The 16,406-nt window shown below is 35.8% G+C and overlaps 2 protein-coding genes, 1 long non-coding RNA gene and 1 pseudogene across 4 annotated transcripts; 1 reads left to right on the top strand and 3 right to left on the bottom strand.

The window, feature by feature from the left end:
- Positions 1–367: 367 nt before the first annotated feature.
- On the bottom strand, positions 368–3,267 carry LOC132110330 (thioredoxin-dependent peroxide reductase, mitochondrial-like). The gene is made up of 4 exons (XM_059516881.1): positions 3,235–3,267; positions 894–947; positions 657–760; positions 368–527 (listed from the first exon to the last, which is right to left on the bottom strand). The coding sequence occupies exons 1-4, from the start codon at positions 3,265–3,267 to the stop codon at positions 449–451; spliced, it is 270 nt and encodes an 89-aa protein (XP_059372864.1). The 3' UTR covers positions 368–448.
- Positions 3,268–3,402: 135 nt separating this feature from the next.
- Positions 3,403–5,452, top strand: LOC132110329 (sideroflexin-4-like; annotated as a pseudogene).
- Positions 5,453–5,623: 171 nt separating this feature from the next.
- On the bottom strand, positions 5,624–10,416 carry LOC132110779 (DENN domain-containing protein 10). 2 transcript variants are annotated; one of them, XM_059517717.1, is made up of 10 exons: positions 9,953–10,416; positions 9,692–9,836; positions 9,384–9,580; positions 8,695–8,774; positions 8,377–8,525; positions 8,031–8,142; positions 7,269–7,369; positions 7,089–7,196; positions 6,917–7,011; positions 5,624–6,786 (listed from the first exon to the last, which is right to left on the bottom strand). In XM_059517717.1, the coding sequence occupies exons 2-10, from the start codon at positions 9,738–9,740 to the stop codon at positions 6,619–6,621; spliced, it is 1,059 nt and encodes a 352-aa protein (XP_059373700.1). In that variant the 5' UTR covers positions 9,741–9,836; positions 9,953–10,416; the 3' UTR covers positions 5,624–6,618. The 2 variants fall into 2 exon arrangements, with proteins under 2 accessions (XP_059373700.1, XP_059373701.1); XM_059517718.1 differs by lacking the exon at positions 9,692–9,836 and having other exon boundaries at positions 9,953–10,415.
- Positions 10,417–11,470: 1,054 nt separating this feature from the next.
- LOC132110778 (uncharacterized) lies at positions 11,471–14,932 on the bottom strand. Its single transcript, XR_009424682.1, has 4 exons — positions 14,398–14,932; positions 14,239–14,309; positions 12,047–12,188; positions 11,471–11,933 (listed from the first exon to the last, which is right to left on the bottom strand). It is a non-coding gene; the product is annotated as an uncharacterized LOC132110778 (long non-coding RNA).
- Between the last annotated feature and the right edge of the window lie 1,474 nt (positions 14,933–16,406).

Genomic DNA, 16,406 nt, shown 5'->3' with positions numbered 1-16,406 from the left:
AACAAAAAGAAAAGACAATTACATGAATGCAAAGTCAAAACAAACAACAAAACCCTTATATTTCAAATTTATGACTATGCCAGATTTACTAAATTCAATGCTAGCCGAATACTACCAATTCATAAATACTGAAAGCTAAAGCTGCTGTCACTTGACTTAAAGCATGCAAAATTTCTACTTGTTTCCTGTTTCCATGCAATTGAATACATATAAATGGAAGTCAACTGAATAGAAAGTGCAGAAAGGTAACCAGTCCTTAATAGCTTTATAAAGAGTGTTCATGTTTCTAAAAAACTCTATTAGTCCGATGTTATCGGTGTTAACACACAAAGACCTACTAGTAAAAGCTGTAAAAACTCACTGTGGGTGACTTTGGGGTCCAGCTGGCAGGACAAACTTCACCATGGGTTTCCACAAACTGGAAGGCCTTTACCAGGCGGATGGTTTCCTAAACAGATCGTCCAACCGGCAAGTCGTTTACACTCATGTGTCGAATCACTCCATTAGGATCAATAATGAAAAGACCCCTATAATGTGAAACACCATTTGGTTATAGATACATTTCTCCTGAAAAGCAAATTATGCAGCCTAACAATCCATGAAAACAAACTTATGAGAACTACTTTTTTTTTTTTTTGTTAATGACTGCACGTTACCTTAGTGCAATTCCAGGACCCTCCAGCAGGACCCCATAATCCCTTGACACTTGCTTTGTGAGGTCAGCCAACAGCGGAATGTGGATTTCCCCTAATCCTCCACTCTACAGATAAACAAGAGTTTAGTCAGTGAGTTTAAGATTTGCTATGAATTAAGCATTTCTATTGCTAGTTTCCCAATAACTTGATCCTATTTAGAGAATGGAGAATGTGTTGAATGCAAAGTAAATTATAAACCTTTCTCGGGGTGTTGGTCCAGGCCAGGATGGCTAAAGTGAGAGTCCACAGACACTAATTTTGCATTAGTTGCGCAGCTCACACACGCACCTACATGCCATTTTTCATGTTCAGGTTTTATAATCATATTTGATACATAAGTGTTTTATGGCTCATGTGAAACAGAGAGAATATGGAGCTTCCTCGGGTGTAAAACACGTTTATTCACAGCAAAAATATGCAATTTGGTGCAGCTGCCAAAAGGACTCTACCACAACCTGAAGGAAGACAGTTCTAGAATTAGGCACTTAACATACAAAAAAAAACCTTGTTCAGAAGGCATAATTTAGTAGATTGTGAGCAATTTATAGGTTTATTTTTCCTTTTTTATAAACAATGCAATGTGCAACATACAACCCTCTATTTTTTACACATATATGCATATATGCTATGGATTTGACAAAATATGGATTGAAAATCCATAGCATATAGTCTATGTGTAAAAAAATAGAGGGTTGTATGTTGCACATTGCATTGTTTATAAAAAAAAAAAAAAAAGGCAAAATACATTTAGAAGGTAATTTGGGTCAAATATCAAGACGGCCTGTTTATGGAATTTTTTCTTTAATGTCTTAGTAAATTCCGTAATTCCGTAAATATCACATTTTTAATAATATATTTTCATGCAAATAATATCAACCACAAATAAATTAGCAAATTCATAATTTTGCAGTCCTTTCTAAGCAGACTGCGTCTCTGGTTCAAATTCCTCGACCCCAGTTCAGGTGAGTTGCTGCATCGCTACATCAGCTCATGTATACTACATGAATCACACCACTACAGTACAGTGCTACATCAGCTCATGTATACTACATGAATCACACCACTACAGTACAGTGCTACATCAGCTCATGTATACTACATGAATCACACCACTACAGTACAGTGCTACATCAGCTCATGTATACTACATGAATCACACCACTACAGTACAGTGCTACATCAGCTCATGTATACTACATGAATCACACCACTACAGTACAGTGCTACATCAACTCATGTATACTACATGAATCACACCACTACAGTACAGTACAGACTGCTAATACAAAGCCTAGATTGTTTTATTGTTTTATTTGGAATATAAACACTATGGTGGTCGCTAGTCTTCCTGGGGTCCACTGAAATCACAATACAAAATTCAATTAATCAATACATCAATAAAATCTATAAAAACTATACGATATATTAGCTACCATGACACACATTTGAAAGAAGTGCAAATTATGCAGTCATCCAAAAAGCAACATCTATTCAACATGCAATTCAAACAATTTAAAACAAAACATGCAAAAATAAAAATAAGTAATACTTTCACACCTGTAATCTCTGTTTTATTGTTTTCTTAAAAGAAAATTTATTTTTGAGTTCCCTGACGCTGGATGGAAGTGAGTTCCAGTCTACAGCCCCTCTGTATACAATAGTTTTCTTCATAAAATTACATCTTGGACTAGGAGTAATCATTATCTTGTTGCTGACTGAGCGTGTCACGTGCTCATGACCATATCCACTAAACAATATTTTTTCTTTTATAAAGTTATATGCTTCATTAGCCATGACCTTGTGCATGAACAACAAAACATTATATTTTACTTTTGCCTCTACTGTTAACCAAGATAATTTAATATGCATCTCACGCACACTAGCGCGAAAAGAACAGCACAGAACTACTCTGGCTGCTCTATTCTGTGCAATTTGAAGTTTTCTTAGATGTTTTTGGGCCACACTACTCCAAACTACTGGACAGTAATATAAGTGAGACAGAACAAGACTTTGGACAACATTTTTCAATGTAGCAGTTGTAGGACAATATACAGAGAATTTTCTGGACATAGCGATACCCCTGCCCATCTTGGATTAACAGTATCACGTGCACTAGAACCGTTGAAACGAACGTTGTGATATTTGTTCCTTGCTTTTAACATTGTTTACATTAATAATTGAAAGCAGAAGACCCAATATGTTTTTTTTTTCTTTAGGCTGAAATTGAGCAGGCCCAGACACTTCTTCAGAATTAGGGATATACACAAAGAAATTAAAAAGTAGGCTGCTTAATAAGATTAGTATTCATTAGTTTTTTCTTTCTTTCCTTACTTTAGAACCAATTTGAAAACATTCCTTTATTTCTCTCTCTAGGTTGCTAAAGCCTGGTTACTGTATCTTGTAAGTTCCTATGAATTTACATTTTTTTCAAGTAGGCATGACTAACAATATATAGATATCACAGATTCTTTGGACATGGGACAAAATAAGATACAGAACTAAGCAAATAAATTATTTTGGATTATACTGAGTTGTTCACCTGTGTTTTAGTGTAATCTCCTGCTTCCTCCATTGTCTCACAAATAAAGTATAATTATCTAAATATAAATCAATGTCTTAATATAAATAGATTCTAATGGAGCATTTGTGTAAAGAATGATTTCCACTTCAGCGAGTAATCGCAGGTAAAAGTGTGTCAGTCAATGACATGTTGGTTACAGCAGTAACTGGCTGTCCAAATGTGCTTTCTAAAATGAAAAGTAAAAGAAAAAAGAGATAAATTAGATTTTTTTGTAGACAAAGATATATATATATATTATGATCTGAAATGAAAGATCCCACCTGTTTTTATTTCTACAGGTTGTTTCAAGTTTAATACCCCACAAAGGCATTAAACCTGCATTGTTCTGGCAAGTAAGTACTATCTACATTTATGTCTTCATTTATGTCTTGTCAATAAACTATTTTGGTAACAATTTTTGCTGTAGTTTTTGCTTCAGACATACTGTGCAGGATTCAACCATGCTAACAGAAATGCAACAGTGACTAAGGTAAACAGTGTGGCCTTTAATTAAATTTAAATTATATTAAAAACTGGTCTTTGTGTGACTTGGCAGATTATTTTAACCATAGTTATTTCACTCTTTTGCTTAGGATAACAAAACGTCAATGAAGCAGTCCATTCTTATTGTTGGAACAGTTGCCTACTCAACATTTGCAGGGGTGAGAGACAGTCCTGGCTTCTCATTCAATAAACTGTTTTCATCTGATGATTTTACGTTCGGTTTATTGTTGACATACAGCAGGTGTTAGAATCTCAAGAAACCTGTCAAGGTTCAAAGTTCATGTCCGGGTCATGTTACACCCCAACACAAAAAATCAAAGTAACCAGTAATTATGTTCATCTTAATGAAATTAAATCCTAATTTAGGACATTCAGACATGTATTAAAATAATAATAAATTATGCACATTAATAAACGTAATTTTAATGACAATTACGTGCACAAATTCTTCAAATTATCTTGATGGGGAAAATACTAGAATTAAATATTAATTAAAAGATTTTGGGGTGAAGTGTGACCTGAATATGTTCTCTTTCCAGGCTCTTCATCAGATTATACTCAAGCGTTTTAGACTCGTCGGTGCTGTGGCTGAGACCTTCTCTAGATCCTTGTTACCTATTCCTCTCTCAGGTGAGAACACTAGAAAACAAATGCACACAATTCATCTACAGCAGTGTGTTCATATTGTTATCCCATTTCATACATATTTCTGTCTATAGTGTGCCGTCTAGGGTTATAATGCCATTGAAACGTTTTGAACCAAACATGTGGTTTTCTAGCCTGTCTAGCTGCATTCAGTGTAATGGTGGTGAGAAGTGAAGAGGCCGATAATGGAATACGAGTGTTTGATTCTAACGGCAATCCGGTTGGAGTCTCAAAGGCAGCTGGATCTAAGGTGAGACTACAATAAAAACTTATGCCACCATCGCTGCTTATGTTATAACTGTTCAAATATGTATTCTTTGTGGTCACAGGCCATAAAAGAAACAGCCATCTCAAGAGCGACTCTCTTTGGCACCACTGCAGCTTTTCCACCTTTACTGCTGGCTCTCCTTAATCTATGAATTTTCCTACATAATATTTAACAAAAAACATTGGTAAAATATATATTTGGGAGTCTTAGACCTTTCCAACGATATATAGTTTGTCAAGATTAGATTTAATTGTAATATAGTGAAGTAAATGTAGGCGTCCCGTATACGGGAAGGGGTGACAGTTAAAGGGTTAAAAGGTACAAGTCAAAATGGGTTGCCTTCCATTTTACAAGTTGAACTGTAAAAGTTTTGTGATCATGTGAACTCTGCTATCAAAGTTTCAGGGCAACGTTTGTCCAGAGGAACCCAATGATAATCACACGTTCGGCACATCAGTACCGCCATTATCTTTGGCCTGATGATTCCTGTATCCTTCAGTCTTTTTCCACAGTTTGGCAAAGTAACACACATTAGATAACTAATGTGCAGATTCATAACAAACTAGGTTATCATATGCTATAATTTTAATTTCGTAAATACATTAAATTCAATCAATTCTCTGAATGTTTTCATCAAAAAGCGCATTATCCAACTCCATTGATAAGCATTATTCAGATCCAACCTATTTTTTTATTTACAGATAAAGAAGAAGCGTTTAAAGGGAGGAGTTTCAGTCACTTGATGGTAACAGTGAACTGTTTTACCACAGAGGACTGTAATGTTGCCATTGCCAACTTGCCAACGACCAAAGGAAGAAGTACAACTGTACGGTACTGAATTCATAATCATTTAAAAGGGTTTTAAACGCTGCATTGAAGTGGAATTTTACCAAATCCTGTTAATAACACTGTCTGTTAGTCTCAATAAAAATCCCTTTTTCCACTCACATATACATTTTTTATATATACATTTAATGGTCACAGACAAAACAGCATTTTATGACTATGTAAAGGATGAGGACAGTGGTTAAGAAATCTGAGAATACAGTTTGAACATCTTCTTTCAGGATATATTGCACACATATGATCAGAATATCATGTATGATCTGTTTAGGCACGGAGAATAGCCCTTGATAACAAGGGGCTGTCAAATTAAAAAGGAGATTAATCAAAAATGTATAAAGTCAAAATCAATAATATGAGCAACCAGTAGGAATGCAAAATGTGGGAACATAGTGCCATCTATAATGGGGAATGTCTTTTGTCATTTGAACATATAATGATAAAAAGATTTCTTAAATCAATAGACATACAGGTTTTTTAATTAACATCATAACTTTAAGCTGAGGTTTTGGCACTCAATAGTTAAGTAAAACTGATTTTCAGTGTTTCATTTATTTACATAATTTAATGGGACCCTAATTAGAGCAACTGTATTTTAGTTTTCACTGAACAATTAACATAACATTATTATTATTATTTAACAGCATAACAAATGTCTTTTAGTTAGGCATGAACTAGGCAACCGTCATCCCTTTCACATTGACGTGCAATGATGAAATATTTTAAAAGTACAAACAGCATGCCAAATTAAGGTTAAGAAAAACTTAATAATTAGATACCTAAGGAATGCTTACAGAGGACAGCATATAAATCCAAGTGCTACCAAAAGGTTTGATTCTGAATTATTTATCTCAAACCACTTAGAAATGTTACATTCAATATAATTACACCCATGAGGTATAGCTATCATGTTATAGCTGTATTTTATATCTTTATAACAAATCTTTATGTTCTTAAATGACCTTTGCCCTGTTCAGAACACCTGAAATTAGACATGCAGATTATTTCAAATGTTAGTTAATTTATGATTCCACAATGAATGGTAAGTTCCTCTCGGATCAGTTACTGTGAGGCATGCCAGTTGGACGAGATGCACTGATTGGTCAGATCTTCAGGAGTTGCTCAGCGGCAGCTAAGTGAAAGAGGAAGTTCTCCGTCGCTGGAGGGTAGTGCCGCTGCTTCAGGGTCTCCAAAGTCAACTTAGAGTTCTCCGCTTCATCAGCAAGAGACTTCAGGTTACAGAGGATCTCCTTAGTTTTTACTGAAATATCCTGGAGACAGATTTAAAAAGGTGCTGGATTACTAATATTCGTTGTCAATAATTGCTTCAAAATGTAGGTTGTGCTACCGCTGTATTTTGTGTATTTGTACTTAGTATACTTTCTTAGTATTGTACGTCACCTTAATAACCTGTGCATCTATGCGATCGGTGTCCTCTGCAGCTTGGAGAATGAAGTTGCCGATCTCTTTATGGAGTTTTCCCATAGCCATTGCCTCTGAAAACATATGGAAGAGTGAGGTATGGTGACTTAACATCCACATCCCAGTCAGTATGTAAAACTGGCTCTCTCACCTTTGGCACTTTGTGACACAGTGATTTCACTGTCTGGAAGATTAACATACACATCAAACAGATCTGATCTGTCTCGGACTTCAGGATCGACAAACCCAGCAACATATCCTACAGAGAAAAAGAACAGAGAAATTCATAAATGCAGCAAGTGTTTGTTTTGGGAGGAGCAGTTGTCCATACCTGTACACAGTTTGAGGTTTTCCAGCTCATTTTCATTCAGGTGAACAAAGGGGTGGAGGATGGACCAGTCTTTTCTATGCCATACCAATCCAGGAAGAGCTCTGGTTTTAAAAAGACAAACACTGTTACCACAAATTATTTTTAGTGCATGACCATTATCATACAATAATATTCAAAAGTGTGGGTTGAGTAAGCTTTTTTTTTTTTAAAGAAATAAATGCTTTTGTTAAGCAAGGTTGCATTAAACTGATCAAAAGAGTTAATTACAAAAATATATAATTCGATAGAAATATATAATTGAAACAAATACTGTTCTTTATTAAGTTTCTATTCATCATAGATTTTGGAAATGTATCAAGGTTTCTGAAAATGTCACTTTGCCATCACAAGAACACATAACATTTTTAAAATATACTGAAACGGAAATTATTTTTTAAATTGTAATATTTCAGAATATTACCGTTTTACTGTATTTTTGATCAAATAAATGCATGCTTCGTAAGCACACAAATTATTTATTTTTTTCGAACAATAGTGTAAACCACTAACCATAACCACAAGCACCTTGAACAAATCTCTTTGTAAAAACAAAACAGGACATACTAAACTTCAACGTGAAATGCTGTTTGCAATCCATTTTACTTCCTTAATCTGGCATATTTCTGGTTTGGATTACTGTATGTCAATGTCAAATGTAAATTAAGAAAGTAAATAGAATCAGTCTTGATTTCACGTCAACTGAATGCTCATCTCAGTGGTTACCTTGTGAACTCCAGCAGCGCCTCAATACGTGGGTGATAGACCACTACTCTTTTTTTCAACATTAGTGCTGTATAAAGGATGATGGTCTCCATACCAAACTGTGACACAACATCTAAAATAAAGATTCAACATCTCATGAAGTCTAGAATAAAGAAAAGTTGCATACTAATATATATATATTGTTTTTTTTACAGAATTAAGACACTTTCTTGAAGGATTTCTAAAATGACAATCATAAAGCCATATGGAGCAAATGGCCACGGTGCCAGAGTTATGTGATTTTAGCTGCTCATTTCTTGTCGTGTATAGTGAGTAGGGCTTGTTCATTTTAAGGGTTCCCCCTAACCTTTTAAGGATCCAGCCAGGTAGGCCTTTCTGACGTCGTAATCTTTGATAAGGAAGGAGCCGTTCTCATCACTCTGGCATATCCCTTTGGTCAGAACAGCAATGTAGCATTCCATCATCTTCACAGGACTTCCATGTTTGATATACGTCCTGAACAAACACAATGTTACAGATGTAACATCACAAACTCTCAAAAACATTATGTACATCTTTAGAAATTGTGCGATGACAAACAAAAGATGCTGAGTGAAAGAAATAATGACCCATTTCTGAAACTCCACACAAGCACTAAATGGTTTTGTACATAAATGAAACATACCTGCACAGAACTCTACTGAATGCAGCATATTTTTCAGGGTTGAAGTCCTTAGCTGTGATAACTATTGAGAAATGAGTCACCTTTGAATGAAATTGAAGTAAATTAGCAAGATGGCGTGATTTTCATCATATCATCAGTTTTAAAGGAAACAAAGAGATGGTGACGGTGTAAATTTAAGAAAGGAATATCTTGACAGTTATTTTCAATTTCAATTTATTTTATTGCTTGTTTTGTCTTTTTTTAAGTCATCTTGGGACCCCTGGTTGAGCACCACTGGATTATACTGTAGGAATAGTTGACTCGTTTATTAACCTTCTGTCATTGATGTTCCAAATTAGAATACACATGTGAATAAGAAACAATTATCAATGAATAATGGTTTAGGTTTCTGTCTTCTCCTCACATGAAACTGATGTATGGACTACTGGTATGATGCTTTTTGTCACTTTTTGGAGCTTCACAGCCCATGGTCAGCATTTACTGACATTAAATGGAAAAGTGCAGTATCAACATTCTGGTAAACTTCTCCAGATATACATGTTTGAAGTGCGATAAAGTTGAGTAAATTAACAAAAGATTTTCATATGATCAAAGTTTTTATTATGTGTTGAACTATTCCTGTAGCATTATCCGGCCACAGGTTTGTAAGCTTTCAGGTTGGTAGTGGAGTCCAAAACAAAGTTTTGTACCTTTTTAAGTGCAGTTGGCTCCTGAACCTCGACAGTGGTGATGTAGTACCAGGTTCGGCAGTATTGTCCAAACACAAATGTGTGCAGCACCTGATTGTTCAACGGTAGGCAACATTTTCTCAACAGAATCTCTCGCAGATCAGCAGTGATGGAAGGATAACACCAAACCCAAAGCGTGTCTGCATTTACATCTTTCTCTGTGTAAAGGGGACAAACTCAGTTACTGCCAAAATAATTATTATTCTACAATTAAAGTGATAGTTCACCCAAAAATGTAAATTCTGTCATGAGGCCTTTTATCTGCATACCACAAAATGAAATGTTAGACCGAATACTGGGGAGAGTCTCAGTTACCATTCACTTTCACTCTATTTCCCACATGATGCAAGTAAATGGTGACTGATTGTCACTTTGACTAACTTCCCCTTGTGTGTTCAACAGATGAAAGTCATACTGGTTTTGGAAAAATATGAGGATTTTAATTACAAAATATTGAGTTAGCAATCGCTTTAATACATAAAATGTACTCATAATAAAATATCTTTATTAATAATCAATTTTAATCTTACCAATTAGTCCAAGACTCAGCATCATCTCAGATGTAGCCATATTCCGTTGCTTATCCACGTTAATCAGTTTCTAATACTTCAATGATTTATAAACCATTTATGTTTAGAGTTTGGAAAACACATGAAAGTGTCAGCGCGAACAGACACAACCCATTGTCAAATATGCCGAGACAGTTTATACAGACAACGATTAACTTATAATGTCAAAAAATAAGGTTCTTATTGCAAAATAAATGTTAAAGCGTTGAGTCCAGATTTCTCATGAAAGCCGAGCATTACCAATTATAAAAAAAAGTTTGTAACATTACAGTGTATGTGAACCAGTTGTTAAGATGCAATTATTCCCGCGAATATGTGTATCAAAAGAAAAGAGGAAAACGACAAAGACATAAAACAAAAACTTATCCTAAACAGTAGGAATCCGCTACCGGTCAAGTGATCAACACTCTTCTTCCGGATTTGTTTCTCTAAGTATAACTAAAATATCCAACGACCTACTGCCATCTAGCGTTTTGGTGCGATTTTTTTTACGTTACTTTCTTTCTTCAGCTTGCTAATTTAAGGTAGTAGCCCAGAGTGCAGTCTGGACGATGGGGCGGGGCGACACGTTGGGGCGCGCGGTTATTGGTTTATGATTAAGATGAGCTTATTGGTGTACAGATGAGAAACGATTTTCCAGCTTATTGGTATAAAGAATTATGACGCTGTGAGCAGGATTGGAATGCGGAAGTAGACACTCAGATGAATACACTTTTAATATAAATTAAAAAGCGAATATAAATGTTGTGTTTTTGCATTTATTGTTGCGTTTCCACAACATCCCGTATAAATGCAAAGAGTTTTGGATTACGACGAACAGAACAGAAATAAATGGTCTAATTTACAATTACTCCCTCAACGGCTGTAGACGCTACCTTGGCATTACTCGCTGGTTTTTGAAAATGACACGGCAATATAATGCGAAGTATGGTTATGTAGATAGTCATGGAGTACCTTGATTTATATATTCAAATGATATATACGTATATATATATATATATATATATATATATATATATATATATATATATATATATATATACACACACATATATATATGTATGTGTGTGTGTGTAACAAATTGTCACCAGTCTCTGAACGTCACCAATAACAAACTGAACATTCCCTTAGCCCCTACGAAAATTTACCATGGTTCTGCTACAAAAACTATAGTTAAACTATGGTGTTTTTATAATTACAGCTCATGGTAATTAATATGCCAACAAATATTTTTACTACAATAAATCCATGGTTACTTTTTGCAAGGAAGGAACTATACAGGTTCTAAAGAACTTGCCCAAAAACACTCGTCACTTTCTGTTATTTGTTTTCTGAACTGCACTACTGAAAACCTCATTAATCCTGAATTTATTTAGTTACCCGGTTCTATATAAAAACATAATACATTTAATCACCCCTTTAAACACTTCATTGTTTATCAAAATCATTGGTAATTGAAAAATTACACCGAATTGTCACAACTAAATTAAGAATTCATTATGAGCAATGCATAGCATATGATGTTACCATCAAATATGAGAAACCTTAAAGAATGATAGACTGATGTAAATGACTGAAACCTGTTGTCATGCACATGTTTGCCATAGCTTTTTAAATAAAACATTATACACTGCAAAGTTTAACTTTAAATGACATCAATTAATACATTAAACCAGTTGATCTCAGTTCATTCTCCATTTCCCTTCAATGAACACACAAATGTGTTTCATGGCGCAAAAAAAAAAAAAAAAAAAAAAAAAAACAGTCCTTGGAACAAAATCCTGTGTAAACAAAGCCCAGAAGATCACCACGCCGGCCTCTTCCCTGTACCCTGGTGGGTTAAACTTGAAAAGGGCTCTGCACTGCAAGCATTCCCTGATGCTGTACATCCGTCTGAACTCGTTCTGGTAGACAGGAGGACAATTCTTCCAGTTGGCCACAACTTATAGTGTAAAGACAAAATACAGGAAAGATAATAATAATAATAAAAAGTTTAACAGCCTCATACTACAAAGTTCCATTGCAGAATGAGCATTAAACAGGGGGAAATCTTACTGTCTAGCCAGGCAAAGTGTGCCGCTTTTCGGAAAACTTCTTGAGTGACCACATCCCTAAACCATCTGCAAACCAGAGAAAGTGTCAAATATGCAGAGTCACCCGCTGACAAAATAACTTCCCTGAGGATTTCCAGGGGAAGCTGTTGAATCAAGGGGGAAAAAAGGATTTCTTTTTGTCTTGATTTTTTAATGTGCTTATTTTTTTAGGCATGCTTCAGGATGTATTTTGACTATAAATAACGTGCATAGTTTTGTTAATCTGCCTTATTCCTTGAAAATGGTTGCAAATGTAATACTGTGCTCTTTGCATTGGAACTTATAGAATTTTAATAGAGTTTGACATTGGAGAGGTATTTCTTTTGTAAATGGCCATCAGCTAGCAGGAGGTGATGATGATGAAGGTGATGAACACTGTACACTATGCTGTTAACATGCACTATATGCTATATGCACAGTGTTTGGTGTGCTTTTAGACTGTCTTTATTTATTTAATATGGTGCTATATCTTTAAGATAAGAGTTTTATCCTCTCATGACTCAGGTACCACATTATGGCTGTCGCAGGTCTAAATCACATCATAAATTCCCTTACACAAGGATAGCAAAACCATTATAAGCACTAAAGACTATCTCTCACGTCATCATAACAATAATTAAAATGTGAAAGATATGTGTACAGCTTGGATAATGCATTGTAAATTGAACTTGGTAGACAATGAATGTTTGAAAACATGGATAACAGTGTGTCATACAAGTATGAATGTAGAAATAATGGTAAAGGAGAAATGGTACCTGTAACAAATACAACAATAACAAAACTTATTAACAACAAACTATTATTACTATTTATTATTACTATTATTACTAACAAATCCCCCACAACAAGTCCCTAAAACTAAATACATTTAATTGAATGCCCATATTCATATCATGCTAATTTTAATTTTCATTATGCATACTTATATCTTGTATTTTAAACAGTAAAATAGTACATTGTCTGATCTACTCATTAGAATTAAAGTGCACTAAAGTTTTTCGTAGTTTTTAATGTTTCTGCCAGGCACTGCAAGCTAAAACAAGTATTGTTGTTGTTTTTTAGTGGGTACATTTAATCTAATAATCTAATAAAGATTATTATTATTATTAAAGACAGGGGAAGCTGTTGAATCAAAAATATACATAGGTTTATTTATACATGTATATAAAAGTTATTAAACATTATATAAACACTGACTACAGAAAACCTTGCTTTAAACAAACTCTATAGATTGTTGTCACAACTGCATACTCATTCTTTTATAATACCACTAATAAAATGTTAATATATACAGTACTGTGCAGAAGTATTAGGCGTGTTAGTATTTTCACATAGAAAAAAAGTTTTAAGCCAATTATTTATATATTTTGCTAGTGTGTCAATAGGATATATTAGTTTACATTTCCACACATTCCTTTTGCCATTAATTGTAATAATCCAGTGAGATATTTGTATATATGAAAGTGAAGTGAAAGTGAAGTGACATTCAGCCAAGTATGGTGACCCATACTCAGAATTTGTGCTCTGCATTTAACCCATCCGAAGTGCACACACACAGAGCAGTGAACACACACACACACACTGTGAGCACACACCCGAAGCAGTGGGCAGCCATTTATGCTGCGGCGCCCGGGGAGCAGTTGGGGGTTCGATGCCTTGCTCAAGGGCACCTAAGTCGTGGTATTGAAGGTGGAGAGAGAACTGTACATGCACTCCCCCCACCCACAATTCCTGCCGGCCCGGGACTCGAACTCACAACCTTTCGATTGGGAGTCCGACTCTCTAACCATTAGGCCACGACTTCCCCCTTCCCCCTATATTTATATGCATGATCCACATGAAGATCTTTTACATTGACTATAAATATTTCTGTCTTATATGGTGAACAAAATCCACATTAGATCGCAAACAGAAGTTATTTGAAACACTCGCGGCTGTCTGAAAAAGAATTAAGATGAAATGTTTTTAAATGTATTTGATGCTGATGTTAACTGATAGCTATATATAAAATAATCCATGGTGTTGACCAATATAGTACTTGTACATAATCCCAATTTCATATCTGAACAACCATGTAGCTGTAATAACTAAAATACCTCTGCATGTACACACATGTAATGATTAGTTCTTAATGAATGTATGTGCACAAATAACCTGCTTTGCTGGACTCTGCCTGAAGACACTGTCTTTTGAATGGTGAAGTTCCTCCCCTCAGTGGTTGAGCTCTAAAAGAACAAATGTCAAGAGGTAGGTATATTGCTAGATACAGTACAGAGTAATGTTTCATGTAGCAACATTCAAACAGCTACATACATTTGCGGAGTGAAGCTGTCCAGGAGAACAGAAAACCACCACCTCCTGATCATGTCATCCTGAAAAATAATAATAATAATATGCACACAATAATCATGCATGTCTGTTCAAATAACTTGACAAATGTAATGGCATACCTCTGTAAAATCAAACCTAAGAACTAAAGCCATGTACAGAGTGTACTGTTACAATCCACAAAGAACAATAAAATGAGCAATTTATAACAATTATTAACAATAATTATTCAAATTGAACGTACAATGGATAAATAAATGATCGAACATCGCATTTAATATTATAAGATATTTACACAACCACTTTTACTCACCTCATGCAATCAACGTGGAATAGCGTTATTACTCTGCTGCTGCAGTTGCCACCGTTCTGTTTATTTCAACGCAAACTGCCCCCTGCTGGCTCGGATCAAAATGTAAAAGGCGGGGAAAACAAATATGGGCGGGGCGACACGTGTCGCTCCGCCTAGAAGTGTCGCCCCGCCCCATCGTCCAGACTGCACTCTGGGGTTACTCACTTTAAGGGCTGAAATGAAAATGGCAATAATTTTAAATTCCGCAAAACTTGGAGCAACTTTTCTACATTTGTGGCAAACCATTATTTCACAAAAAAAGTAACTTCTGTTTTTCATAAAACACAACTTAATGTGATAATCATTATTTACATTATTTATTTAACATGATTTATTTTTATACATATTTAACCATTCATGCCTTCTGTCCCCAGTGCACTAACGATAATACAGTTGTATAGATTTTCCTAAGATTCAGCATATTTTTTGACAGAAAGTACAAACCATATACTATCCAAAATAAACATTAATCTTAAAAATCGGGTGAACTATCCCTTTTAAACATTTAATCCGAACCTTTCGACTGATAGTGACAGTCACCGACTCGCGTGCAGCTTTATAGCACAGCAGCCTACACAATGCTCGTTCCCTTATCTCAAGGAACAAAGGTTACATTAGTAAATGAAGCATTCCCTTTAAGCTGTCTCTCCTGTTGCACTGGACATGCTATGGGGACAGCATCCAAAAGCACCGTTCTATAAGCAAGTGCCCTGCAAGCCCAGCCCTTGAGCACCCGTACTGGATGCCACTAGGCTGTGGACTACATAACAGAACCTTCTCCACTCATATATGTGATTAGGTAATTTACACAGACAAAATCCGTGCCAAAGGGCAGGATAATACAATTTATAAAATCCGGTGAAGGTTTATGGCAATAACTAGTTAGCGGCCACACAGATATTACCAATAGAAATCCCGCTGGACCAAGCCCAGGAAGAGGCCATTCCACTATTTGAGTGGGCCTTTACTCCTATAGGACACTATAGGCAAAAGCAAGGGCTATAGTGTCCATTATGCCATGAGATAGCCTCTTCTTTGAATCCAGTAGCCCTTTAGAGCGACCTCCGAAACATATGAAACAGGCAAGAGCGCTCCACATACACTCCAAGAGCCCAGACCGGGTAGAGTGGATTGGGACCCTGCCCATCCTCTGAACTGGGAAGAACCAAAAGGGTAATGACTAAGGATAAGTCCCAGGTCGTCACAGTAAGGGAACGAGGCAGATTGAATCTCCGAGCTCCCCACAAACACTTAATTCATGCAGACTGACAGGCTGCCAAATATACATTGAGCATGGAAGGTGTGTGCCCCCTATCCAGCAACTTTTACAGGAAGGTTAACACGAATGACACATTACAATAAGATAGGTCCTCATTCCATGCACACCAGTAAGAAATTGGCCATTTAATTGGGAGAGCAGACTAGGGGAGGACCACCTTCATGAAAGAAGGCGATCTGCAAGTGAAGCAGGGCGAGACTCATTCTCTCTCAGTGAGAGCACTCTGTCCCTGTGAGTACTGCCCAGGCAAGCCACACACTCACTGTGCCCGTCTGAGTCATGCAGGGGTTCCCTGGATAGGCCACACATGTGATGCAATATTTGCAAAAATGCTGCTAGAAATTTTCTCTTATTGTCGTCAGA

Source organism: Carassius carassius, chromosome 30 (genome assembly GCF_963082965.1).
Source record: "Carassius carassius chromosome 30, fCarCar2.1, whole genome shotgun sequence".
NCBI lineage: Eukaryota > Metazoa > Chordata > Actinopteri > Cypriniformes > Cyprinidae > Carassius > Carassius carassius.
Note: the sequence above shows the minus strand (reverse complement) of the source record. Positions and strands in the feature narration are given on the sequence as shown.

What these genes read in the sequence shown, in the direction of transcription:
- LOC132110330 (XM_059516881.1), bottom strand. Translation starts at nt 3,267, where the DNA reads ATGGAGGAAGCAGGAGATTACACTAAAACACAG. An exon ending in GAGATTACACTAAAACACAG is followed by an intron (nt 948 to 3,234) that starts GTGAACAACTCA and finishes ATGCAAAATTAG; the next exon opens with TGTCTGTGGACTCTCACTTT. An exon ending in GGACCAACACCCCGAGAAAG is followed by an intron (nt 761 to 893) that starts GTTTATAATTTA and finishes GTTTATCTGTAG; the next exon opens with AGTGGAGGATTAGGGGAAAT.
- LOC132110779 (XM_059517717.1), bottom strand. Translation starts at nt 9,740, where the DNA reads ATGGTAACTGAGACTCTCCCCAGTATTCGGTCTAACATTTCATTTTGT. An exon ending in TTCAGTAGAGTTCTGTGCAG is followed by an intron (nt 8,526 to 8,694) that starts GTATGTTTCATT and finishes GTGTTTGTTCAG; the next exon opens with GACGTATATCAAACATGGAA. An exon ending in AAACCTCAAACTGTGTACAG is followed by an intron (nt 7,197 to 7,268) that starts GTATGGACAACT and finishes TTTTCTCTGTAG; the next exon opens with GATATGTTGCTGGGTTTGTC.